At 45.5% G+C, this 25,641-nt stretch overlaps 2 protein-coding genes across 4 annotated transcripts in view; both read left to right on the top strand.

The window, feature by feature from the left end:
• The first annotated feature begins 535 nt into the window (after nucleotides 1–535).
• Nucleotides 536–13,794, top strand: LOC143016255 (platelet-derived growth factor receptor beta-like). Of its 3 annotated transcripts, XM_076170501.1 has the most exons (28): nucleotides 537–869; nucleotides 1,643–1,739; nucleotides 2,282–2,337; nucleotides 2,485–2,576; nucleotides 3,833–4,028; nucleotides 5,062–5,322; nucleotides 6,221–6,351; nucleotides 6,481–6,562; nucleotides 6,655–6,729; nucleotides 6,869–7,052; nucleotides 7,249–7,364; nucleotides 7,579–7,690; nucleotides 7,792–7,894; nucleotides 7,996–8,104; nucleotides 8,531–8,625; nucleotides 9,257–9,389; nucleotides 9,514–9,615; nucleotides 10,002–10,097; nucleotides 10,292–10,394; nucleotides 10,483–10,586; nucleotides 10,670–10,785; nucleotides 10,875–10,997; nucleotides 11,079–11,190; nucleotides 11,322–11,421; nucleotides 11,830–11,935; nucleotides 12,122–12,218; nucleotides 12,478–12,637; nucleotides 12,714–13,794. In XM_076170501.1, the coding sequence occupies exons 3-28, from the start codon at nucleotides 2,286–2,288 to the stop codon at nucleotides 12,838–12,840; spliced, it is 3,087 nt and encodes a 1,028-aa protein (XP_076026616.1). In that variant the 5' UTR covers nucleotides 537–869; nucleotides 1,643–1,739; nucleotides 2,282–2,285; the 3' UTR covers nucleotides 12,841–13,794. The 3 variants fall into 3 exon arrangements, with proteins under 3 accessions (XP_076026615.1, XP_076026614.1, XP_076026616.1); XM_076170500.1 differs by having other exon boundaries at nucleotides 536–749; nucleotides 10,875–11,190; XM_076170499.1 differs by having other exon boundaries at nucleotides 536–869; nucleotides 10,875–11,190.
• A 354-nt stretch (nucleotides 13,795–14,148) lies between these two features.
• csf1rb (colony stimulating factor 1 receptor, b) overlaps nucleotides 14,149–25,641 on the top strand; it is a 12,901-nt gene continuing 1,408 nt past the window's right edge. Inside the window, exons 1-18 of the mRNA XM_076170488.1 lie at nucleotides 14,149–14,338; nucleotides 19,170–19,442; nucleotides 19,709–20,014; nucleotides 20,121–20,257; nucleotides 20,442–20,604; nucleotides 20,887–21,175; nucleotides 21,254–21,369; nucleotides 22,593–22,701; nucleotides 22,836–23,029; nucleotides 23,107–23,207; nucleotides 23,411–23,537; nucleotides 23,612–23,716; nucleotides 23,801–23,911; nucleotides 24,284–24,443; nucleotides 24,933–25,006; nucleotides 25,097–25,185; nucleotides 25,339–25,461; nucleotides 25,540–25,641. The exon at nucleotides 25,540–25,641 is cut by the window's right edge and continues 10 nt beyond it. Of these exons, the coding sequence (XP_076026603.1) occupies nucleotides 14,287–14,338; nucleotides 19,170–19,442; nucleotides 19,709–20,014; nucleotides 20,121–20,257; nucleotides 20,442–20,604; nucleotides 20,887–21,175; nucleotides 21,254–21,369; nucleotides 22,593–22,701; nucleotides 22,836–23,029; nucleotides 23,107–23,207; nucleotides 23,411–23,537; nucleotides 23,612–23,716; nucleotides 23,801–23,911; nucleotides 24,284–24,443; nucleotides 24,933–25,006; nucleotides 25,097–25,185; nucleotides 25,339–25,461; nucleotides 25,540–25,641 (2,631 nt within the window). The 5' untranslated portion in view covers nucleotides 14,149–14,286. The remainder of the gene's footprint in view (nucleotides 14,339–19,169; nucleotides 19,443–19,708; nucleotides 20,015–20,120; nucleotides 20,258–20,441; nucleotides 20,605–20,886; nucleotides 21,176–21,253; nucleotides 21,370–22,592; nucleotides 22,702–22,835; nucleotides 23,030–23,106; nucleotides 23,208–23,410; nucleotides 23,538–23,611; nucleotides 23,717–23,800; nucleotides 23,912–24,283; nucleotides 24,444–24,932; nucleotides 25,007–25,096; nucleotides 25,186–25,338; nucleotides 25,462–25,539) is intronic.

Below are 25,641 nucleotides of genomic sequence, written 5' to 3'. Positions count from 1 at the left end.
GGAGGTCAGGGTCTTCAGGGTCCCCTTTTCTGCCCTTGATCCGCCCCATATGAAGCACAGCCGTCAATCTAACCCACCTGTCAATACGTTCATGTTGATAATGACAATCAATGTTCTTAAGGCCAAAGACTGGAGCAGGATCTGATCCAAAAACAACCTACGTCTGTCTGTCTGTCTGTCTGTCTGTCCCTCCAACCCCCCCCCCCCCCCCTCCACAGTCTGTCTCTTTTTCCTCTGGTCAGTACTTCAAGTCTTTTTCATCACTTAATAGCGGAAAAATGTGTGTGTGTGTGTGTGTGTGTGTGCGTGTGTGTGTGTGTGTGTGTGTGTTGGCTCCTTGCTCTCCATTCACATCCTGTCAGGTGGGTGGGGCCTACGACAGAATGCAGATTGAAAACAGACGTCTCTCTCTCTTTCTCTCGATCTGTCTCTCTCTCTCGCCGTCTCTCTCTCTCTCTCTCTCTCTCTCTCTCTCTCTGTCTCTTTCTCCCCCCTCTCTCTGTCTCTGTCTCTCTGGCTCTGTCTCTCTCTCTCTCTGTCTCTCCCCCCCTCTCCCTCTGTCTCTGTCTCTCTCTGTCTCTCTCCCCCCCCCCTCTCTCTCTCTCTGGCTCTGTCTGTTTCTCTCTCTCCCTCCCCCTCTCCCTCTCTCTGCCTCCCCCTCCCAGTTTGTTTCCACTTGTTTTCCTACAGTCTGAGCAGAGACAAGGAGGAGGAGTGTGAAGACGCAGAAAGAAGAGAAGAAGGAGAAGGTTTGAACAAACAGGCTCTCTTTCTTTTGTTCAGGCTGATCATCGCTGATTGATAACATTTTTTTGAATCCCTGTATGGAGTTTACGTGTTGGATCATTGTGTGATCAGCCTGGATGGAGGTATGAGCCGCGTTTCAAACCACTGTTTTCATAGACGCTAAACTGGTCTGGACCTTCCCAGCCCTGCTCTCCCATAATCCTTTGAGTTTCTCTTATAGCACAAGAAAGAGCAAAGTTTGTTTTGTTTATATTTTATAAGTTGCAGCTTGTGTATGTCAGTATTTATATGTTACATGTTGTTTAATAAACTGATTTAGTCAAATAGAACAAGTTTACCTGCTGACAAATACTACATCTCCATTATTATGCATTATTACAAACTCCAGCCTTCAGCTCCACGTTCATCACTGAACACAAACTGAAGGCTCACACGGTGCTGGTTTACTTCCGCCAGCAGACACGGAACCATTGCTGCCTGATGATGGAGAAGGATGACACACATGGAGTCGATGTGTGTCATCACACACTGTGGTGGTTCTGCACAAAGATGCCACAAGGTGTCGCTGTCGCACTAAAGTGTGAAGTTACATGCTGAGCTCAACAACTGTTGATTTTAATGTGGTTGCTAAGGTGCTGGGCTGGTTACTAGGTGGCTGCTCTGTGGCAGTGGTTTTCCCTGCCTTCATGTGTGAGTCTTTGTGAGACGTGTTAGGAGGTTTGGATCCTTCCCTGGTTGCTAACGTCTAACCAGTTGCTCTTGTTTGTGAAGGTGTTCGCGGGATCTGAGATGTTTCTGGGATTGGTTGATTACTTTGCTCTGTGGTTCTGAGTGATGATCTGATCTACTTTACATAACTGCTGATGTGTTTTTGCTGTGTTTTGTCTTTTAAAAGGTTAAAGTGCACAGATTGACAGCTGTCACTCATCTGTTCTGAATCAACCAAAACAGAAAAGAAACATCAACATGTTGGAGTGAGGCACAGGAAACAGGTGAGTCAGAGTGAGGGATTCAAACCTGCAACCTTTAGGTCACACACACACATCCTGATAGCAGATCAAAGACCAGAGCTCATAATAATATGAACTCTATATTATATAACACATATAATGTGTATTTCTCATTTTTAATCTTTACAGTTGAGAGGCTTATAACTTCAGCATTTCAGTTTTTTTCATTTTCTTCCCTTCCCTTTTTCTTTCCCAGCTTTCCACAGGAAATAGTTTCCTGTTTATATATTTTCTTTTTCTTCATTGGTCAGCTCACATTCTTTCCTCTCCCAGCACCACACTGATGTCTGATTGGCCAGAATTCCCCCTGACACATTCCGATTGGAGCTGCGCACACACACACACACACACACACACACACACAGGAATGTGTTCAGGTCTGTTTGAACCATCAGCCTTTACTACAGTTTGTGCTGTAGTATTCGTTCTTTCGTGGTTTAAGTGTTTATAGTGAACAGTGTCTGAGAGAGAGACGTGAAAACTTGAAAATTAAATGTATAATTATTTATACGTTTGTCTGACAGAAACATGACGGCGTCCATCAGAGGACAAACTGGACTCTGTGTGTCTCTGCTGCTGGGTGAGTGAGGACAGACAGACAGTATGAGTGTGTATCTAAATGTGTTCTGTCTGTCTGCTGGTCTGTCTGCTGGTCTCTCTTTCTGTCCTTCTTTCTATTTACCTGTCTGTCTACCTGTCTGTCTGTCTCTGTTCTGTCTTTCTGCAGTGCTCCTCTCCGGTCCTGAGGCTGGGGTCTCTCTGGAGTTTCTCCCTTCAGTCTCTGAGGTTCTACTAAACTCAAAGTCCAACTTTTCAGTGGTCAGTAAATAAATACTACATTATCTTGGTACACTTAAAGCCAAACTAGACCACCAGGGTCTGCACAACATACATTTCATCATGTTGGGACGTCGGTGGATTTCCAGCCTGAACGTCCGTGCAGTCAACTCGTCTGCCTAGTCTACATTACATTACATTACATTAGTCTAGTCAGCAGGATGTAGTATAAGCAGCAGTGACTGACACAAATCTGTCCTCTACTGTCTGTTTGCAGTCCAGTCAGGCCTTTAGTCATGCTGCTACATTTGGAACTGGTAATACAATTACGACTTGTACCGCTTGTGCATTGAGTACAGTTAGTACTGCTGATGTAGTACATGTACTGTAGTGTAGTGTAGTGTAGTGTAGTGTACTGTACTGTAGTGTAGTGTAGTGTAGTGTACTGTAGTGTAGTGTAGTGTACTGTACTGTAGTGTAGTGTAATGAACTGTAGTGTAGTGTAGTGTAGTGTAGTGTAGTGTACTGCAGTGTAGTGTAGTGTATTGTATTGTAGTGTAGTGTTCTGTAGTGTAGTGTAGTGTAGTGTATTGTACTGTACTATAGTGTAGTGTAGTGTACTGTACTGTACTGTACTGTACTGTACTGTAGTGTATTGTACTGTACTGTACTGTACTGTACTGTACTGTACTGTACTGTACTGTACTGTAGTGTACTGTACTGTAGTGTAGTGTAGTGTACTGTAGTGTAGTGTACTGTACTGTACTGTAGTGTAGTGTACTGTACTGTAGTGTAGTGTATTGTACTGTAGTGTAGTGTAGTGTATTGTACTGTACTGTACTGTACTGTACTGTACTGTACTGTAGTGTACTGTACTGTAGTGTAGTGTAGTGTAGTGTACTGTACTGTACTGTAGTGTAGTGTAGTGTAGTGTACTGTACTGTACTGTAGTGTAGTGTATTGTACTGTAGTGTAGTGTAGTGTATTGTACTGTACTGTACTGTACTGTACTGTACTGTACTGTACTGTACTGCTCTCTCTCACTGTCACGTTGCCACATGCAGTCCACACAAACACACAGTCATACTTCCTATGCTCTGCCTGCTGACCCCCTCCTGACCTTCACCACCATCACTTGTCATTGATCCAGTGAGATGTGCGTGCGTGCGTGCGTGCGTGCGTGCGTGCGTGCGTGCGTGCGTGCGTGCGTGCGTGCGTGCGTGCGTGCGTGCGTGCGTGCGTGCGTGCGTGTGTGCGTGCGTGTGTGCGTGCGTGCATGCGTGTGTGTGTGTGTCCAGGTGTGTTCAGGCTCAAGTCGGGTTTCATGGCGACTGCCCCAGGATTCCTCATTGGACGGTTTGGTTTTAGACAATCGGGGCTCCAGCAGCATCTTGCAAATATACAACGCCACCTGGAGGCATTCTGGGAAATATGTGTGTGAGGAAGAGTCATCTGACCGAAGCAGAGACATCGACATCTTTGTACAAGGAAGAGGTGAATATTAGTGAGACTTGAAGTGTGTGTTACTATGTTATTATGTAGAATGATGATGAGGAGGAGGATGATAACGGCTTTACATGTAAAGTAATGAAGAAAAGCACAAGGTTGCCATGACGAGAGGCTTCCATAATTTGTAATTTAAACATATCACATGTGTATCTGCTGTATAAGTTGTATAAAGTATTATCCTCATTACACAACAGCAGCGCGTAGCACATTCTGCACTTTATACCCTTATACTCTTATTGTGCGTACTTGTCCCCTTATTGTGCGTACTTGTCCCCTTATTGTGCGTACTTGTCCCCTTATTGTGCGTACTTGTCCCCTTATTGTGCATACTTGTACCCTTATTGTGCGTACTTGTCCCCTTATTGTGCGTACTTGTCCCCTTATTGTGCGTACTTGTCCCCTTATTGTGCATACTTGTACCCTTATTGTGCGTACTTGTACCCTTATTGTGCGTACTTGTACCCTTATTGTGCGTACTTGTCCCCTTATTGTGCATACTTGTACCCTTATTGTGCGTACTTGTACCCTTATTGTGCGTACTTGTACCCTTATTGTGCGTACTTGTACCCTCTAATCGTATCTGCGCTTAGTGTCTTGCTTGTATTTCTACACGTTTTTAAGATGAATCTTTTCATTTTTTCACGGTACTGCAACTTCCCTCGGGATAAATCATATATTATTATTTTTTTTAAATAATACTATAATAATGATAATAATGATAATAATAATAATACATTACTGAATAATATGATCTTATCCTGGGTGGCACTTGTGCCTCACAGCATGAAGGTTGTGGTTGATGGAGCAGAACCTTCCAGGTTCTCTCTGTACTCCGGCTCCTCCCACAGTCCAAACACGTGCAGGTTGATTCCGTGACTCCACATTGTCCGCAGGTGTGAATGTAAGGGTTGTTATTGTGACCCCGCCCTCAACCTGTGGATAAGCAGTGATAGATGATGGATGGATGGATTATTTTATCTTATCTAAGGTTTTATAATCAAAGTGCTGCCCCCTGCAGGTCCAGACGAGTGGTTTGTCCCGACGGGCGCCGGTCCCGTGATGAAGGTGGGGGAGGAGGGGACGATTCCCTGCATCGTGTCGGACCCTCATCTCAACGTCACCTTGTACGAACGACCTGACAGGACACCGGTTACCATGGTGACCTTTGAACCGGGGCGTGGCTTCACAGGTCGTCTCAACGACACGTCATACGTGTGTGTGGCCTCCCACGGAGCTGAAGAGAGAGAGTCACGCGTGTACTATGTCTTCAGCATCGTGGGTGGGTTAAAATCAGACTAAAATGTTAGATTACAACATTAGATTAGCATAAATGATTTATAATGGATAATTATGTTTATTATTGATCTTACTTATGAAGTAAGATCAGTCGATTGAAACTCATTGGATTGTGTTGGATTTAATTCATGCCAAGAATTATATTATATTCTTTGTCTCTCTCTCTGTCTGTCTGTCTCTTTCTCTCTCTGTCTGTGTCTGTCTCTCTCTCTCTCTGTCTCTGCCTCTCCCTCTCTCTCTGTCTCTGCCTCTCTCTCTCTCTCTCTCTCTGTCTCTCTCTCTCTGTCTCTCTCTCTGTCTCTCTCTCTCTGTCTCTGTCTCTGTCTCTCTGCCTGCCTGCCTGCCCCTCTCTCTCTCTGTCTCTCTCTCTCTCTCTCTCTGTCTCTCTCTCTCTCTCTCTGTCTCTGTCTCTCTCTCTCTCTCTCTCTCTCTCTGTCTCTGTCTCTCTCTCTGTCTCTCTCTCTCTCTCTCTCTGTCTCTCTCTCTCTCTCTCTGTCTCTGCCTCTCTCTCTCTCTGTCTCTCTCTCTGTCTCTCTCTCTCTGTCTCTGTCTCTGTCTCTCTGCCTGCCTGCCTGCCCCTCTCTCTCTCTGTCTCTCTCTCTCTCTCTCTCTCTCTCTCTGTCTCTCTCTCTCTCTCTCTCTGTCTCTGTCTCTCTGTCTCTGTCTCTCTCTCTCTCTCTGTCTCTGTCTCTCTCTCTCTCTCTCTCCCTCTCTCTCTCTCTGTCTCTCTGTCTCTGTGTCTCTCTGTCTCTCTGTCTCTGTCTCTGTCTCTGTCTCTCTGCCTGCCTGCCTCTGTCTCTCTCTTTCTGTCTCTCTCTCTCTGTCTCTCTCTGTCTCTGTCTCTGTCTCTCCCGGTCTCTGTCTCTCTCTGTCTCTCTCAGTTGCTAAGGCGATGCTGGTGGAGTTGCTGGTGTCTGGGTCTGTGCTGCGTCAGGGAGACATGTTGACAGTAAACTGCACAGTCAAAGACAGTGAGATGGTTTACTTCTCCTGGACTTTCCCCCGCAGACAGGTACCATGTCTGTCTGCCTGTCTGTTTCCTTTTTAAACTGAATTCCCCCTAGTGCCCCCATCAGGACACGTTACTCTGCCCTGCTCCAGTGTTTCATGTCAACACGTGTGTTTGTCTCCATTATTGAAGGAATTTGAACCGCTGATGGAATTTTTACCCGATCAAATTCGCTCTTTTGTCAATATCTCCATGGCAACACTGGCAGACTCTGGTAAATGATAAAACCTTGGAAGTCATTTTATTTGTTCCAGTAAAATCGACCCACAGTTGCTGATGCGTTCAGGTGATGTCTGTCTCCTGTAGGTGTGTATGTGTGTTCAGTGCAGGACACAGTCCAGAGACACCAAGTGCAGAAGAACGTGACGGTGACAGTGCTGGGTGAGACACACACGCACGCGTGCACACGCACGCACGCACGCACGCACGCACGCACGCACGCACCCCGACAGGAAGACATGTAACATCTGTCTCTCTCTCTCTCTGTCTCTGTCTGTCTTTCTGTCTGTCTCGCTCTCAGAGCGAGGTTATGTCCGTCTTTATCCGTCATCTGAGACAAATGTCTCGTCTCTCCTCCATGAGATGGTTGAGCTTAGTGTGGAGGTCGACGCCCACCCCACCCCCACTGTCCTATGGACTAAGGACAACCAGACAATCGCCATGGAAACCATGTCTGTCACCACCACTCACCTGGTGAACACCAGGTAGATCTGATTTAATGGAAAACCAGATAACAACTAACCAATAACTAACAACTAACACTAACAACAGTGTCCCTGAATGCAGCATCATGAACAACTAAATCAGGTAGCAGTTTCCCTTATTTAGCACTTCAGGTTACTTCATTGGATGATTGATTGATTGATTGATTGGAAGACTTATTGATTGACTGATGTGCAGGTATGTGAGCAAGCTGATGCTGGCTGGAGTTCAGATGCAGCAGACAGGAAGTTACACACTGACCGCTTCCAATGATGACGAGGTCAGAGAGGTCATCTTCAATCTGGAGGTCAAAGGTCAGATGCCCCTTTGTCCGTTTGACTGTGTACATGTGCTCCACTTACATCGGAGCTACTTTGTACAAATGGAGTTAGTGATGGAAATCAGCTGTGTGTCCATGAGTTTGTTCTAACGCATGAACCGACTAGACCACACACCGCCTGCCTGTGTGTGTGTGTGTGTGTGTGTGTGTGTGTTTCTATGTATACATGTGTGTGTGTGTGTGTGTAGCGCCCCCTAGGATCACGTCCCTATCAGAGTTCAGTAGCCAGGCTGTGCTTTGTGTCAGCGAAGGAGCTCCGCCCCCAAAAATCACCTGGTACACTTGTCACAGCTCACACAGGTACATGCACACACACAGACACACAAGAACATTGTGTGTGTGTGTGGATCCTTGAGTAAACAGCACATTTTTTATACATTCATTTGTTTTTTCTACTGAAGGTGCAGGAATTTGACAGACAGTTGGCAGAGCCAATCAGCCGCCTCAGAGGGCGTGGCCCTGCAGGAGAACATCACTTACATCCAGGACAAAGCTGTCAGTCAGGTCAATGTTCACACACACACACACACACACACACACACAGATCTCTGGTGTGTGTGACTGATGAGTGTGTGTGTGTGTGTGTGTGCGTGTGTGACCTGCAGGTCCGCAGCCTGCTGACTCTCAATTCGCTCTCTTCACTCACGGCTGTTCGCTGTGAATCTCGAAACGCAGCAGGACGGAGAGCCTGGGACCTGAGACTGCTGCAAAGATGTGTGTAGCTGTGTGTAGTTGTGTGTAGCTGTGTGTAGTTGTGTGTAGCTGTGTGTAGTTGTGTGTAGCTGTGTGTAGCTGTGTGTAGTTGTGTGTAGCTGTGTGTAGTTGTGTGTAGCTGTGTGTAGTTGTGTCTAGCTGTGTGTAGCTGTGTGTAGTTGTGTGTAGCTGTGTGTAGTTGTGTGTAGCTGTGTGTAGCTGTGTGTAGTTGTGTGTAGCTGTGTGTAGTTGTGTGTAGCTGTGTGTAGTTGTGTGTAGCTGTGTGTAGCTGTGTGTAGTTGTGTGAAGCTGTGTGTAGCTGTGTGTAGTTGTGTGTAGCTGTGTGTAGTTGTGTGTAGTACTACTGCAGTCATTCTGAAATACTCTACAGTCGACTGACACCTGCACTCTTAATGTGTCTGTCTGTCCACCTGTCTCTCTCTCCAGCTCTCTTGTCTCAGGTTGCTGTGCTGGCAGCAGTCTTGGTTCTGGTCATCGTTGCTGTCATCTTCCTCATCGTCCTCATCTTCCTCTGGAGAAAGGTTTGTAGTTTGAGCTCCAGTTCAGTGGTACGATCATCTGTCTGTAGTGTAATCAGAAGTGTTGTGTTGTCTGAAGTGTTGTTGTGTTGTCTGAAGTGTTGTTGTGTTGTCTGAAGTGTTGTTGTGTTGTCTGAAGTGTTGTTGTGTTGTCTGAAGTGTTGTTGTGTTGTCTGAAGTGTTGTGTTATCTGAAGTGTTGTTGTGTTGTCTGAAGTGTTGTTGTGTTGTCTGAAGTGTTGTTGTGTTGTCTGAAGTGTTGTTGTGTTGTCTGAAGTGTTGTTGTGTTGTCTGAAGTGTTGTTGTGTTGTCTGAAGTGTTGTGTTGTCTGAAGTGTTGTTGTGTTGTCTGAAGTGTTGTTGTGTTGTCTGAAGTGTTGTTGTGTTGTCTGAAGTGTTGTTGTGTTGTCTGAAGTGTTGTGTTGTCTGAAGTGTTGTTGTGTTGTCTGAAGTGTTGTTGTGTTGTCTGAAGTGTTGTTGTGTTGTCTGAAGTGTTGTTGTGTTGTCTGAAGTGTTGTTGTGTTGTCTGAAGTGTTGTGTTGTCTGAAGTGTTGTTGTGTTGTCTGAAGTGTTGTGTTGTCTGAAGTGTTGTTGTGTTGTCTGAAGTGTTGTTGTGTTGTCTTGTTGTCATGGTAGAAACCTCAGTATGAAGCTGGTTGGAAGGTGATGGACTCTGTGAGTCCTGACGGACAGCAGTACTCATATGTTGACTCTGCCCACCTGCCGTATAACTCTGCCTGTGAAATCCCACGAGATCACGTTGTGCTGGGTAATCAATAACCGATCACACCATCGCCTTAACAATTGATACTCAATCGCTGCCTCAGCTGTGTCTGCTTCTCCTGTCTCCCTTCACAGTCAGCCTGTCTGTCTGTCTGTCGCTCCCCCTGCAGGTCAGGTGCTGGGTTCGGGGTCGTTTGGTCGCGTTGTCGAGGCAACAATATCCCATCTGCCTCACAGGCCTTCAACCAAAGTGACTGTGAAGATGCTGAAATGTAAGCACCATCTACCTGTCTGTCTCTGTCTGTCTCTCTCTCTCTGTCTGTCTCTCTCTCTCTCTGTCTGTCTCTGCCTGTCTCTCCCTGTCTCTCTCTCTCTGTCTGTCTCTACCTGTCTGTCTCTCTCTGTCTGTCTCTACCTGTCTGTCTCTGTCTGTCCCTAACCCTGATGATATAAGCACAACACGATGCAATCCTATTGGCATTTACAAAGTGTGTATTTCTGTTAAGAAATGGGTATTTGTGTTCCAAAGTGTGTGCTTGTGTGTGTGTGTGTGCGTGCGTGTGTACGTGTGTGCGTGCATGCGTGTGTGTGCGTGTGTACTTGTGTGTGTGTGTGTGTGTGTGTGTGTGTGTGTGTGTGTGTGTGTGTGTGTTTTCAGCGCACTGTGGTTCTTTGATGTCAGAGTTGAAAGTGTTGCTTCATCTCGGTCCTCACCTGAATGTTGTCAATCTGCTGGGAGCTTGTACACGGAACCGTAAGTCTACATATAACATGTTTATAACATACAACATGTTTATAACACACAACATTCATTCATAATTCTCTCTCTCTCTCTCTCTCTCTGTCTCTGTCTCTGTCTCTCTCCCTCTGTCTCTCTGTCTGTCTGTCTGTCTGTCTGTCTGTCTGTCTGTCTGTCTCTCTCTCTCTCTCTCTCTCTCTCTCTCTCAGGTCCTGTCTATCTGATAACAGAATTCTGTCACTATGGTGACCTTGTAAACTATCTGCAGCGTAATAAACATACCTTCTTCCAGTCTGACAAACAAGCTAAAAGGTACACACACACACACACACACACACACACACACACACACACACACACACACACACACACACACACTGACGTGACTGTCTTCCTGCAGTGACAGTGATGGAGGCTACATGGACATGAACACAGATTATGTTGCCATGAAGGAGCTGAGCTGCGGCGACATTGAAGCAGGCGTGTACGAGTCAACACAGAGCGGTGACTCTTTCATTCATCTTTACCGTTTCAAACGTGTCCTCTACATGAAATGATTTAATTGTAACTCTGTTGTCCTCCTCCAGACCAGCAGGGGGAGCCCACAGTCCTTCTCTGTGACTCTCCTCTCCTCAGCCTACACGACCTCTTCAGCTTTTCTTTCCAGGTGGCTCAAGCTATGGACTTCCTGTCCTCCAGAAACGTATGTCCAACACGCACTCACTCACTGATGAGAACAGTGACTGACGTCATGTGGTTTGTAGTGTGTGTGACTCGTCTGCGTCCTCCCAGTGTGTCCACAGAGACTTGGCGGCTCGTAATGTCCTGGTGTGCGAGGGGAAGCTGGTGAAGGTCGGCGACTTCAGTCTGGCCCGAGACTTGCGACGGGATGAGGACTATGTCGCCCGGAGCAACGTCAGGACTCACCTTCCTTGTTCACTTTGGTGCGTTTGTGTGTGCGTTTGTTTGTTGATGAGTTGGTTTGTTTGTTTGCAGGCCTTCGTCCCGGTCAGGTGGATGTCTCCTGAGAGTCTCTACCACAGAGTGTACAGCTGTCAGAGTGACGTGTGGGCGTACGGCGTCCTGCTGTGGGAGATTTTCTCTCTTGGTAACAAAACCAGAAAAACACCCGTGCATAGCTCTCTCTCACACACACACACACACACACACACACACACACACACACACACACACACACACACACATGGTTTCTGCTCTGATGTGTGTGTTGTGTTCCAGGTATGAGTCCATACCCAGACGTCCCGATGACTCAGGACTTTTGTTCGGCGTTGAAGCGAGGTCACCGTATGAGTCGTCCTGACCACGCCCCCCTCCACATGTATGTGACATGTGACAGATGAGCGCCGCCATCTGTTTTTACAATGTATTGTAAACACAGTACTTGTAACTTAAAGCTGCAAATTTTGCAAATTGGACCAAAGTGTAAAGGAGGAGCTGCTGTCTGATCTCAGCTGTGTGGAACAGCTGGAGCTCCTTTAACGTTTGAACTTATCAGCTGCACAGCAAGTGCACACACACACACACACACACACACACACACACACACACACATACAGCACATAGACCTACAGCACATAGACACAGTACACGTAGTGTATATTTGGTACATAAAGTGTATACACAGTATGTACTGTATATCAATCAGTTTGTTGAGACGATATGCCAATCACAGTATGTTGCTAGTTTACATAAATTAGAATTACCCACAATCCCTCTGTGTTTGTAGCTATGAGCTGATGCAGCGTTGCTGGGAGGACAAACCTCAGAACAGACCCACATTTGCCTCATTGGTCGTCAGTGTTGGCGACATGCTCAGTGACGCGTTCAAACAGGTACAAACACAAACTGATCATTATTGATCATTAAACGACTTTATGTTTATTGGTTGATTGTGAGTTTTTGGTTTAAATTTTTTGGTTCAATTAAGATTTTAGATGATGAAAGATTATGTTACGTTTGTTTGCAGGTGTTTGTGTGTTTAAATTGTGTGTGTGTTTATGTCGTCTGTGTGTTTGTAGCGATATTTCCAGCTGACTCAGAACTTCACGTCTGGTGAAAAAGCGACTGAGCTTCGACCCAAAGCTGCAGAGGGCGACGAGCTGACGGACACACACGGTACGCAAACCCACACGGCATGGTGTGTGTGCGGCTGTTTCATTTCAACAGCGTCACAGACCTGCACTAGGGGGAGCTGTTGTGCAGTCATTTTAATGTGACTATGAAGAACTACCGTAATATCATAAAAACTATATTACATATATATATTTTATATTACTATATTTTGTACTGCAACTGTTCTGTGGAGTTTGGAGCAATGTTTGACGCGTGTGTCAATCATTCAAACTGCTGTCAACCCCACTGAATTATTTTGAAGGAAGCCACTCCCCTCAGATAAGTGTTGACCAATCAGAAGTGGAGACACAGGAGGCAGGCCCCTCCCACAGCACTTACGTCGTCCCCATCACCATAGAAACCAACAGACTCTCTGCGCTGGACGCAGCCAATCAGGACACAACCAATCAGGATGCAGTGAGGTAACAAATTTAACTGTAAACAGTCAAATAAATGAATACAACTTTTTTGATGGAACAAATCAATCTTCCTCTGCAGCTTTGCTCCACCTATGGACTCCCACAATGCACCAGGAGTACAGGAAATGACATCATCAGAGCCTGGGCAGGAAGAAGGGGTGGAGCCTAAATCTGCTGAGGTGGAGGAGGAGGAGAGCTGCCTGTGACGAAGCACGCTACCCTAATGTTGAAAGTCCTCTGAGCAAGGCAGCAAGGTTGGCCGTGCCGGTCAGGTTTACATCCACTCTTTTATCCTCTTTTAAGTTTCAACAATAGTTCTGAAAGTCTTCTAGTTTAGCGTAAAACACAATATTGTAGTAAATGCTCCATCGTTTTCTCTTTTGGATGTTTCATTGTAGTTCAAATATTTTCATATTCATAAAAGTTGACAGTAAATGTGTTGCTACATGCTAAATTCAGCTCGTTCCTGAAGTCAGCGTGTTTTGAATCTCATTACCGTTAGGATATTAATGAGCTCATGCATATTTAAGAGCATAGGTGGAAACATAGACTGAAGAAGAGCTGGAGCTTTAAGAGGAGGAAGCGCAACAGAGAAACAAAGGGAATCTCTGGATGTGGTCGAGAGAGCATAAAGAAGCAGAAATGGACAAGGAGACGCTACAGGAAGAAACATGTGGCCAAGAGGAGGACATGAAGACAAGAGGACATGGAGAGGAGGGACATGCTTCACACTAACATGAACGAGAGGACTTGACCTATAGATGGCACTAATTTTCATCAATATGGCTCCATGCTTGGTGTGATTGATTGGTGACCCTCACTTGGGTCACAAAGCAGATGTTGAGCAGCTATATATCCCAGCATGCTTCAGTTTTGTTGTGTTGAATAATTTCTCTCTTTATTGTTTATTTTAAGTTTTCCCTCATTAATATTAATCAGACTTTAATAACTTGTAGTATTTCACTCTGAAATCAGAGTGATCAGATTAAAACCTGAAGGTGTATAATTTTGGGAAAATGTCAATAAATTTAGTACATTTTGTTTTTCATTGTGAAAAAATCCCCCAAAGTGTTTCTTATTTTGATTTTTGAATCAAAAGCTAAAAAAATGTTTTATTATCTGTGATAAAGATAAAAACATCCAAGGTGGAAAATTCAGAATTTATCTTGAACAAAATTAGGAAGTAAAAACCTTCTTTATATTCTATAATTCAAAATCTTTTTTTTGAATAAAATGAATCAAACTCTTGAAGTGTAAAAATCTCTATAAAATTCTGCAAATAATTCTAGAAATTATTTTTCGAATTTCGGAAATTTTCCAAATTCCATTTCAGGTTGTCATGGATCTTCTCTATAGTAACTCTGACCTTTGACCCTGAGCCCTCTGTATGTTGTCATGGGTCTCTACCCTCTATCTGCTGTGAGGTTCGGAACCTGAAAAGTTGAACACTCTGAAATGGGAACCATGATGGCAATAAATGTGGGCGTGGCTTATTCCACTCCTGTAACGAGGGGTGTCGATGTAATGAATCAGGCAGAGAGAGAGACAGGTTCTGAAGTTGTTTAAAAAGAGGAAGTTTTGATTGAGCTGGAAATCCTCAAGTCTCACAGTCGGTTTAGGACGAAGAAGAAGAAAAAGACCAAGAAGAGAGAATGTTTCGTGCTCTGCTGCTGTCAATCATCCTGATCTGCTTTTCAGCACAAGGTAAGAAGAAGAAGAACAACAACAACAATGTAAACCACAGACAGCTGTGTGAACACACACATACACACACACACACCTTTGTGTTTTGGCACATCAATGAGAACTTTTGTGTCATAGTTTAAATCTGTTTGAATGCAGTCAATTTCAACAGCTTGTGAGATAAATTCAAACTTTTATGTTCATGTTCAGGAGTAATTTTCATTTTGATCTTGTGTTGGGAAACGCTGCATTTTTTGTAAAATCAGTGTGGGGGTAAAAGCTCGAATAATTGCAGACAATGTGCTGGCTCAGTGTAGTAAACAAGACTATACAAAGATATTGGATGGATTTGAATCCACAAAGAACAAATCGATTTATCTCAAATTAAATTGAAAACACCAAACAAAAACAGCCCCAAGGCTCAGCAGCTTGTTGCTATGACAACAGCAGATTTCTTCTAGTGTAATTAAGCTGTGATATGTGAATGAAGACGATCTGCTGATAAACCAACCATCCAATCACACGTCTGCAAACTAGCATCAAACTGAGCAGGCGGATAAGTTTTATTACCGATAATCACAAATAATCACATGAGCTGCAACATGCGCACACACACACATACACACACACGCGCACGCACACACACACATGCATACACACACATGCACGGCACACGCGCACGCACATACACACTCACACATGATTACACACATACACACACGTGTTATTACACACACACACACACATACACACTCACACACAGAGCCTGAGGAAGTAAAAGTAAGAGCAGGAAGTGTGGAGGGGGGGTCTGCAATGTGTTTCCTGGTTTCGTTACATTGAAACCTTTTAACTGCTGGGTTTTGTGTGAGAGAGTAAACCATCCTAGGACTCATAGGCTTGATTTGATGGATATATAGTATAGATATACAGTTATAGAAGAAGAAGAATGCCCTTTATTGTCATTGTACAGCGTACAACGAGATTGGAGCGCTTCTCTTCAGTGCACACAGATAGAATACTTGAATAATTAAAGTTTAAAAAGTGAACTGAAGTGCAACGTTCTTATATACAGTTATATATACAAGATATATACATATATACATATATAGATATATATATATACACACATGGGATACCACAACAATAGAAAAAAAACGAGAGAGAGTGTAGGAGTGCACGATTTCTAGAATGTAAACAATAAACGTAATGTGATGCAAACAAACAAAAAACTATTTCACAGGATAGGTCATTGCACCTTCTGAGAGTTCAGGGTGGTGATGGCTCTCGGGAAGAAGCTGTTTTTTAACCTGTTGGTCCTGGCTTTGATACATCTGTATCGCTTGCCGGAGGGCAACAAGTGAAACAGCTGAGAGCTGGGGTGAGAACAGTCTTTTACGATTACGATTATGGTTAGGGTTATACTGTATTGTATATAAATACAGGGAGATTTATATTGGCTGTATATATATATGGGTAGATAGATAGAGAGAACCTAAACTGGGAAATTGCTCCAAAGTAAAAGCCAGATTAAAAAGGTCTTTAACTTCTTTTAAAAATAGTGTCTTTAGAGTTTGTTGGCACAGAAACAAATGTCTCACCAGTGGAAGACTGAATTTATCTAAATAGAACAAGATGATTGAAGGCTTTATAATTAAGTAAAAGGACTTCATATTAAAAGACAAAAGTAACCAGTCAGAGTGGTGATGTCATCGCTTTTCTTATTATCAGTTTAAATCTTTTTATTTATTTCAGTGGTCTTTGTAATGAAAGCATGTGTTAATGTTTGAGCATCTTTTCGTGTTGAAATGTATCTGACTTTAGCTGTAATGCTCAGATAAAGGGTAGATGCTGAGTGATGCTGAGTCTAAATTCACACCTACGCTTGCTCAGCTCGTCTCTCTCGGTCTAAGGTTTCCATTGTTTCCTCATTTACTTGGAAGAGGTTTTTTCCATCCAGATGTTGCCGATAGGGCCAAGAGGTGGAGATAATCACCGTTTGATCATATTACCAAGAGGAAACGTGTTTTTGCTAGTGACTGAACTGAGGAATCAAGCAAAACAAAAAAAAAATCAAGGATTAAATGCACATTAACAAAATACATCTCACTCATCTTTATTTTAATTTCAACGTCGTTAAATGTATTTTGGTTTAAAGTGTGCGTCAGTTTTCATACCTTATGACTTATTGTTGTTCCTGTTCTTGCTCAATATGAAGAAAGTAAAAAAAGGCTGAATCCATGAAAAATATGAGGAAGTGACACACGCCAGAGTTGTCTCGGTTCTCGTTTCGTGCAAACTCAAACATTTTTATTGTGAAATCAGGGAATCGTGAAGAAAACAGATTTTCCAAGGCATTAGCAGCTTGAAAACACAAGTTTCCCGTTTCACTTCGTTTACACACTGAGCACCGCGTTCAAACCAAAAATACGTTGGCTCAGAAGCTGAAAAGTTGGACTGAGACGGGAAACAGGATGATATCATACGTGGGCGTGGCTCATTCCAGCCCTTTGATGGGGAGATTCTCACCTGTAGTTCCACCATGAAGATTCAGGCTATTTGATGAGCTTAAATGACTTGTGTCTCTTTGGTGTAATGACCATCTTGGATCCTTAGCACCTCTGCAGAAGTGCAGCAGAAGGCGGTGGGGGGAGGAGCCTCCCCTGGCTGGCAGAATGGGGACCCACCTGGTGGGTTGGGGGGGGGGGGAGAGACAGAGACAGAGAGAGAGAGAGAGGGGAAGAGAGGGAAAGGGAGAGAGAGAGAGGGGAAGAGAGAGAGAGGGAAAGGGAGAGAGAAAGGGGGGGAAGAGAGAGGGAGAGAGACAGAGAGAGAGGGGGAAAGAGAGAGAGAGACAGGTTCTGAGGATGTTTTAAAAGAGGAAGTTTGGATTGAGCTGGAAATCTGTAAGTGTCACAGTCGGTTTAAGACGAAGAAGAAGAAAAGCAGCGAATAAAGACGAAGAAGAGAGAATGTTTCGTGCTCTGCTGCTGTCGATCATCCTGAGCTGCTGCTCAGCACAAGGTGAGAACAACAACAACAACAACAACAACTAAACCACAGACTGCTGTGTGAACACACACACACACACACACACACACACACACCTTTGTGTTTCTGCATATCAATGAGAACTTTTGTGTCATAGTTTAAATCTGTTTGAATGCAGTCAATTTCAAAAGTTTGTGAGATAAAATCAAACTTTATGTTCATGTTCAGCAGAAATTTTCATTTTGATCGTGTGTTGGGAAACTGTGGCTGTGCACACACACACATACACTTTCACACACGTCCACACACACACACACACACACACACACACACACACACACACACACACATAATTACATACACACTCTTTCTCATGCACACACACTTATGCACACACACATACACACTTTCTCACACACACACACACTTACGCAAACAAGCACCCATTCACACACTTTCACACACATTCAAACACACACACACACACACACACACTTTCTCTCATACACACTTACGCACACACACACACACACATTCATACACATAGACACACACATATACACACGCACCCATTCACACACACGCACAAATTCACACACACACACATGCACACACACATACACACTCTTTAACACACATTCACACATGCACACACACGTATACACACACAAGACTTGATTTTAATGTATTTTTTGTCTCTATGGTGATTGAAGAGTGTAAAGTGCTGAGAATCCCACAGTAAAATGAAATCTGTGTTCACTGCAGGTGCCATGACGACAGGCCCCACCCCGTCCCCCGATCATTCACATGTCGGCTCTTCTGGGAACACTGAGGAGGAAGTCCCGCCCCCCTGTCTTTGCCCCGCCCCTGAGCTCTTTGCACTGGTGCAGGATCAGCAGCAGGAGGCGCTGTGGAGGAGAGAGGTGCTGCAGCTGCTTTCAACGCTCAGCACTGTCCAGGCGGAAGTCGCCGGGGTTAACGTGGAGGCCAATAAACGGCTCGGCATCCTGGGAACTCAGGTATGTTTACGTTGGCTTAGCTTTGTGTAGGCTACAATACTCAACAACACAACAATTCAACATAATATAACAACACAACAATGTGACACCACAACTCAATGCAGCAACACAACAGAACAACACAACTGGATGTGGCATAACATTGATCACATGATGTTGGTGTCCTCAGGGAGCCCAGCTGAACCTGGAGCTTTACAATCTGGCTCGTCACCAGAGTCTCCTGGTGGAGAACCATCAGGCTTTGCTCCTCCAGGTGTCTCGCATCGCCGCTCAACTGCAGGACTTCACCAAGAAATCACCCAGTTAATCAATAACAGTGCACGAGGAAGCCTTCCAACCAATCAGGGAAGGTTTTACTCAAATGTCTGTAACATCTTTCTGAGATTTATGTGATTTGTCAGTAATGATCAATAAATACATAAAATCAACACATTTTGTTTCTCAATCTTTGGTTTGTCCGCACATGAGGTCACATCAGCTGAGAGTCGTTCCAGCTGGTTCATAAACTCTTGAACATGTGATGAACAGGCCATGTTGTCACAGGGCGGAGCTTTAGGGCGGAGCTTCAGAGCGTAAGTCACAGCTCTAATGCATACAGGATGTGTTAGAGCTGTGACTTCCTGAAGCCTTTGTGTTGGGTTCACTATCATGTGGCATCTTGTGTCACAATGTTTTCTTCAAATCAGGTTCAAATCAAATACATGCAGTCTACAGAGGCTGCACACACACACACACACACACACACACACACTTGGGTTGTTGAACCTTTACAGCAACTTTCAGTCTATAAATTATAGCTTTGCCACTAAACTGATTTTATGATTTGATTGTTGTTCTTCTCTCAGATTCTTCTCCTCTGTTGATGCTTCTAAACTCCGCCCTCCAGCCCAACCAATCCCAGGTGGTTCTGACTGCTGGCTCCCCCTTCACCCTCAGTTGCCATGGGAACGGTTCGGTCCACTGGTCCACCACAGCATTTCAGCTGCGTTACGTAGACAAACTGCCGAACCCACTGGCGGTCGTTTGGTCGCAGCCCCGACACACGGGGACGTACCGCTGTGGGTCCACCAACCACAGTCTGGAGTACGTGTACAGCTGGATACATCTGTACATCAAAGGTGAGATTATTATGTCTCTGTCTCTCTGTCTCTCTGTCTCTCTCTCTGTCTCTGTCTCTCTCTCTGTCTCTCTCTCTCTCTCTGTCTCTCTCTCTGTCTCTCTCTCTGTCTCTCTGTCTCTCTCTCTGTCTCTCTCTCTGTCTCTCTCTCTGTATCTCTCCCTCCTTCCCTTCTCCCCCACCCTCTCTTTCTCTCTCCCTGTAATGATGTAATGAATTAATGTGTTGCTCACTCCTGCTTTCTTTGCTTGAATGTTTTGCTCTCAGACCCGTCTAAACTGTCCAGCGTCTTCGTTACACCCCGCACCATCCCGCCCCTCGTAGAAGGGCAGGACTTCCTGTTTAGGTGCCTGCTGACCGACCCGTCTGTCACTAACTGCTCCTTGCGATTGGTTGTGGATGCACGTGGAAAGAGCCGCAGTCTGCCCAGGGGCATGAATGTGACCTTTGACCCTCTGAGGGGGGTCCTGATCCGGAAACTTCAGGTGTCTTTCAGAGGACGGTACATCTGCTCAGGCTGGAGGGATGGAAAAGAGCTCCAATCACAGTCTGTCCTCCTGCTGGTGTTCCCAAGTGAGACCTGTCTGCCTGTCTGTCCATCTCTCTGCTTCTCCTATCCGTCTGCCCGTCTGTCTGTCACCACCTGTCTGTCTCACCAAGCTGTTTGTTTCTCCGGCAGGTTTGCGGCCTCCTCCCTCTCTATCTGTCACTCAGAAAGACTTCACTCGTCTAGCGGGAGAAAAGTTTGAGGTCACCTGTCTCACCTCTAACCCCTCCCACTTCTACAACATCACATGGACACACCCACTCATACAGGTGACTCCTTCTTCTACTTCCATGATTTTCACATTGTGGAAGTAAAGTGTTACAGCCTGTTTTTGTTCTGTACTTTCAACGACTCAAACGTCCCATTAGACCACAAACCCATTAGTCTGATGGCCGTTTGTCTGAAAGCTGTTCAGTGGGCCAGGGTGTCTTAATGATGTCATTTGTTTCCCAGACACTGGATGTCTTCATCAGTCAACTCTATAGTAACGGCCGACTGTACAAGAACAGCACACTGAGCGTCTCCACGGTCACTCGTGCACACAGTGGAACCTACACCTGTACCGCCGTCAATGAAGATGGAGTCTCCATGGCAACAACAACACTCTCTGTTATTGGTAAGAAGAAGAAGAAATACTTGCATTCTTGCACTATTCATTATTGCACTAGTTGGGTGATTTCTGATTTCTGGGTCTTGTTTTTTCATGCTGTAATGTGACTGTTGCACAGTAATTTCCCCCGGGATAATAAAATTTCATCTTATCTTATCTTATCTTATCTTACTTTATTTGATCCCCAAGGGGAAATTCAGCACAGGTGACTTTTCAAAATAATGTCCCTGTGCACAGAGTTCATGTTGGCTCATTCGTTTGATGAAGGCACTTCCTCTTCCTCACCAGATGGACCTTACCTCAGCATCCACCTGCAGCCCACAGAGCACAGTAATGGTAAAGTTAACACCCATGAAGCAAATGGGAAGCTCATTGCTAATGTTAGCATTGGCAGAACGGAAGGCATGGCGAATGTTAGTGGCAGTAGCAGGGTGGAGGTTTCCGAAGGCCGAGATGTGACCCTAACATTTGTGATGGAAGCCTATCCGCCAATCAGCTCCCTGCACTGGACAATGGCCAAACCCACCAACAGCAGCTCTACTGCATACCAGAGGAGCTACCCTGGTATTGGCTCCAGGTCAGGAAGCATGATTGTCGGTATCTGTTAAGGTGGGATTGTTTGGTATCTGTTAAGGTGGTATTGTTGGTTGTGTAGGTCTGAGGCGAGCCTCTTGCTGCATCGCGTCCGCCAGGAGGACAGAGGTAGCTACATGCTCCACTACTCTTCCTCTTATTTCAGCGGCTCGCAGGAAATCAACCTCAGAGTTTTCAGTAAGAACCACCCCATTCCTGTTTTTTTTAAATGAAACATGTAATATTTTTGTAAGATTGTATTATGTTGTAACTATATTTATGTAACTGACGCCCAAGTGGAGACGCGCATCGCTGCTTGCCTGGCAGACATCTCGGGGTGGATGTCGAAGCACCACCTGAAGCTCAACCTGGACAAGACTGAGATGGTGTTTCTCCCAGGGAAGGGCTGCCCGCACCGAGACCTGGCCATCACCATAGATGACTCCGTGGTGACGTCTACTCGGACCGCGAGGAATCTGGGTGTGACCCTGGACGACCAACTGTCGTTCGCGGCAAACATCGCTTCGGTGACGCGTTCCTGCAGATTCCTCCTCTACAACATCCGGAGGATCCGTCCCTTCCTCACCGACAAGGCAGCGCAGGTGCTGATCCAGGCTCTTGTCATCTCCCGCCTGGACTACTGCAACTCCCTCCTTGCTGGCGCCCCGGCTTCCGCCATCAGACCTCTGGAGCTCGTCCAGAAAGCTGCTGCTCGTCTGGTGTTCAACCTTCCCAAGTTCTCCCACACAACTTGCCTTCTCCGTTCTCTACACTGGCTCCCCGTAGCTGCTCGCATCCAGTTTAAAACTCTGGTGCTAGCCTACAGGGCAGTGAAAGGAACAGCTCCTTCATACCTCCAGGCTATGGTCAAGCCCTACACCCCCGGCCGACCACTTCGCTCTGCTGCCTCCAGGCGACTGGCTGCCCCGGCGCTCAGCGGCCCCTGCTTGCGATCGATGCGGTCACGGCTTTTCTCTGTTCTGGCACCTCAGTGGTGGAATGCTCTCCCGACTGATGTCAGGACAGCGGAGTCGCTACCCATCTTTCGCCGCAGGCTGAAGACCCATCTCTTCAAGAAACACTACCCGGATCCTCCCTCTTAGGACATCACCTACTCTGTCCTAGCTCTTCTGATGCTCTTGTTTTCTAATCTTTCATTTCTAATCTGTCCTTTTGTTTTTTGTTTTTTCTCATTCATCATAGTACCTAACTTATTGCACTTCTACTCTAGCTCTAGTTATGCTCTTAGCTGTTGGTTTAGGAAGGAAATGCGCTTACGATTTCTTGTGACCTGAAAGTTCTTTTATCTACCTTTGTTGAACACACTTATTGTAAGTCGCTTTGGATAAAAGCGTCTGCTAAATGACCGTAATGTAATGTAATGTAATGTAACATGGTCAGTGTATATTTGATTTGGTAAGGTTCTCCACGTGCTGTTCTCTACCTGAAGAAGGACACTCTGACTTGCAGTGGTTCTGGATACCCGTTGCCCACAATGCTCTGGTACATCTGCCCCGGGGTCACGGACACGTACGTATCATCTCATCTACAAGCCACAATATCCATTACACAAGGCAAAATGAACCTGCTGATGAAACCTGGACAATGAGCCTTTGAGCAAGGCACCAAACCTTTTTCTCCACTACCAATATGTGCTTCTGCAGGTGTGCAGATAACACCATCTACCAGGTTTCTCCTCCTGAGGTGACACCTGGTCCAGATGAGGAGGAGAGGAAAGGGGACGAAGAGGAGACAGTGTGGAAACATCTCGCCCCGCAGCCATGGACCGGGGATGATGTCACTGTGGAGTGTGTAACCTACAACAGCTTTGGTGTTTCTCGTGATGTTTTTATCTTGTGTGAGTATGAGTATACAACTGAGTGCAGAACGTTTGGGCCCATACGTTGCTTGGATTGTTTGGACTGTATGTTGCAGATGAACCTCGCAGATTTTTCACATCAGCTCTGATTGGAGCGTTGGCTTCTGCCGCCGCTCTCCTCCTTCTCCTATTGGTCGCCCTGTACAAGTGGAAACAGGTAAGTTAGGCCCAGGCCTCAGCAGTACTCAGCTTACTGCATTATATCCCACAGCTACACGGTGTGAAGCACTTTTCAACCTCAATTTTATATACTGTATATGCTTATATATATATATATATGCTTTCTGGAGGAAAGGGAGAAAGGGAAGGTAAGTTTTAGATAAATCAGATCTTTAAAGTTCAGGTTTCTTTGTCTGGCAGAAACCCAAATACGAGATTCGTTGGAAGATCATCGACAGCACTGATGGCAATAGCTACACGTTTGTGGACCCCACCCAGCTGCCCTACAACCACAAATGGGAATTTCCCAGAGACAAACTCCGCCTGGGTATGATTGAACCTCTTCATCATCTGCGTCCCCATCATGCGGTTAGTTGACCTTTGACCCTGTCTCTGTGGTAGGTGCTGTTTTGGGGTCGGGGGCATTTGGGAAGGTAGTTGAAGCGACGGCGTACGGACTGTCAACTGAAAACAACATCACTCGAGTCGCCGTCAAGATGCTCAAACGTGAGTGACGAGTGAATCATGGTCACCGGTCATCATCATCTTCATCATCATCATCATTGTGTGTGTGTGTGTGTTTGTGAACAGCAAGTGCTCACTCAGAGGAACGTGAAGCTCTAATGTCGGAGCTGAAGATCCTCAGCCATCTTGGTTACCATGACAACATTGTTAACCTGCTGGGTGCCTGCACACGAGGAGGTACGCTCATTAGCATGAATACACAAAATGTGTTTTCATTTCCTGTGTGGGTACATTTTTATTTCATCATTGTTTTAATGCAGTGGTTCCCAAAGTGGGGGGCGCAGAGCTACTCCACCGGGGGGGGGGGGGGGGGGGGGGGGAGCACTGGCATATAGAGACATAGTGGGACCGGAAGAGGAGCCATATGAATAAGTACAGCCTCAGGAAAATGAATCAGGCGATACTTCTTCGTCTCGCTGCAGGAGAATGAGCATCAAGAGTGCTCCCCCCCCCCCACTGGAACCACTGCTTTAATGTATTGATAAAATGAAAATGTGTTAATATTCACAGGTGTGATCAGAATTTTAACCTTTGACCTTTCCCACACAGGCCCCATGCTGATGATCACAGAGTACTGTAGCCATGGCGACCTGTTGAACTTCCTGCGAGCACATACACAGGACTTCCTAGCAGCTATTTGGAATGCGGACAAGGCTGAAGGACAGGTGTTCTATAAGAACATGGCGGCTCCACACGGCAGAATGAGGAGGTTTGTCTTCATAACCATCATCATCGTTTTTATATTATTCAAACTCAAAAGGTTTAGACTCAGAAGCTTAACATTTATGTCTTCCTAGTTCAGTAACAGTTACATCCCGGTAGTCAAGGATCCTCTGTTTGCGTGAGGTTGTACAAGCAGAGTTGTGTCTTCTATTGAGACCTGAAGTCAAACATGGGGCAGCAATGTTCCCTGTCACCAGCATGACTGTGACAACCTGCTCAAGGGAGATGAAGTCATAATTTACAGAACATAATCATGAATGTGTGGAAAAATGATCATAATCGATAAGAAACCAACCCAGACATCAGAGCAACCACCTGCCACACCAGAAGATCAGAACAGTTGTCCTAGCAACAACCTAAACATCAAAGCAACTACCCTTAGTAACTGCACCTGGCAAGAACTCCATCACAACATCCCTATGGGTGGGTATCCTTTTCTTCAGATGACCATCGGATCTTCTTCTCTGTGTTACAGTGACAGTGGGATCTCCTGCTGCTCTGATTATCAGGAGATGCAACCAATGACACTTCCAGGACAGAAACACCTAAGTAACTATGTCTGTGTGCCTGTCTGCCTGTTTGTCGGTTTGCCTGGCTGGCTATCTGACGGTCTGTCTCACTGTTGTCTCGCTCTCTCAGGTGTGCAGACAGACAGCTTGTCTGTGGGTGACCTCATGATGTTCTCTTATCAGGTGGCTCAGGGACTCGACTTCCTGTCGACCAAAAATGTACAAACAGACACACACACACACACCAGAAGGAACAAATTGTGTAATTCCTGTTTGCCTGAAGTCTTTCTACAAATTCTCTCACCTGTCTGTCCGTTCGGTCTGTTCCATCTGTCCCGTCTGTCCCGTCTGTCCCGTCTGTCTCTCTGCTAGTGTATCCACAGAGATGTAGCAGCGAGGAACATTTTGCTGACTGACCGCCACGTAGCCAAAATCTGTGACTTTGGCCTGGCGAGGGACATCCGCAACGACGACAGCTACATCGTCCAGGGCAACGTATGTATGGTAACCGTAGTTACCAAACGTTCTATGATTTTATTTGAATGTGCTTTCTAACATAGATTTTTGGTTCAGGCTCGTCTCCCGGTGAAGTGGATGGCTCCAGAAAGCATCTTCCAGTGTGTTTACACAGTCCAGAGTGACGTTTGGTCTTATGGTGTTTTACTGTGGGAGATC

This window comes from Genypterus blacodes, unplaced genomic scaffold (assembly GCF_046128005.1).
Source record: "Genypterus blacodes isolate CSIRO-AG114 ecotype Tasmania unplaced genomic scaffold, CSIRO-AGI_Gbla_v1 ptg000221l_1, whole genome shotgun sequence".
Classification (NCBI taxonomy): Eukaryota; Metazoa; Chordata; class Actinopteri; order Ophidiiformes; family Ophidiidae; genus Genypterus; species Genypterus blacodes.
The sequence above is the reverse complement of the archived record's forward strand: the minus strand, read 5'-3'. Positions and strand labels throughout refer to the sequence as shown.

Coding starts and splice junctions, on each gene's coding strand:
- LOC143016255 (XM_076170500.1), top strand. CDS start 2,286: ATGACGGCGTCCATCAGAGGACAAACTGGACTCTGTGTGTCTCTGCTG. Junction 8,626..9,256: donor TCATCTTCCTCTGGAGAAAG/GTTTGTAGTTTG, acceptor TTGTCATGGTAG/AAACCTCAGTATGAAGCTGG. Junction 10,098..10,291: donor GGGAGCTTGTACACGGAACC/GTAAGTCTACAT, acceptor TCTCTCTCTCAG/GTCCTGTCTATCTGATAACA.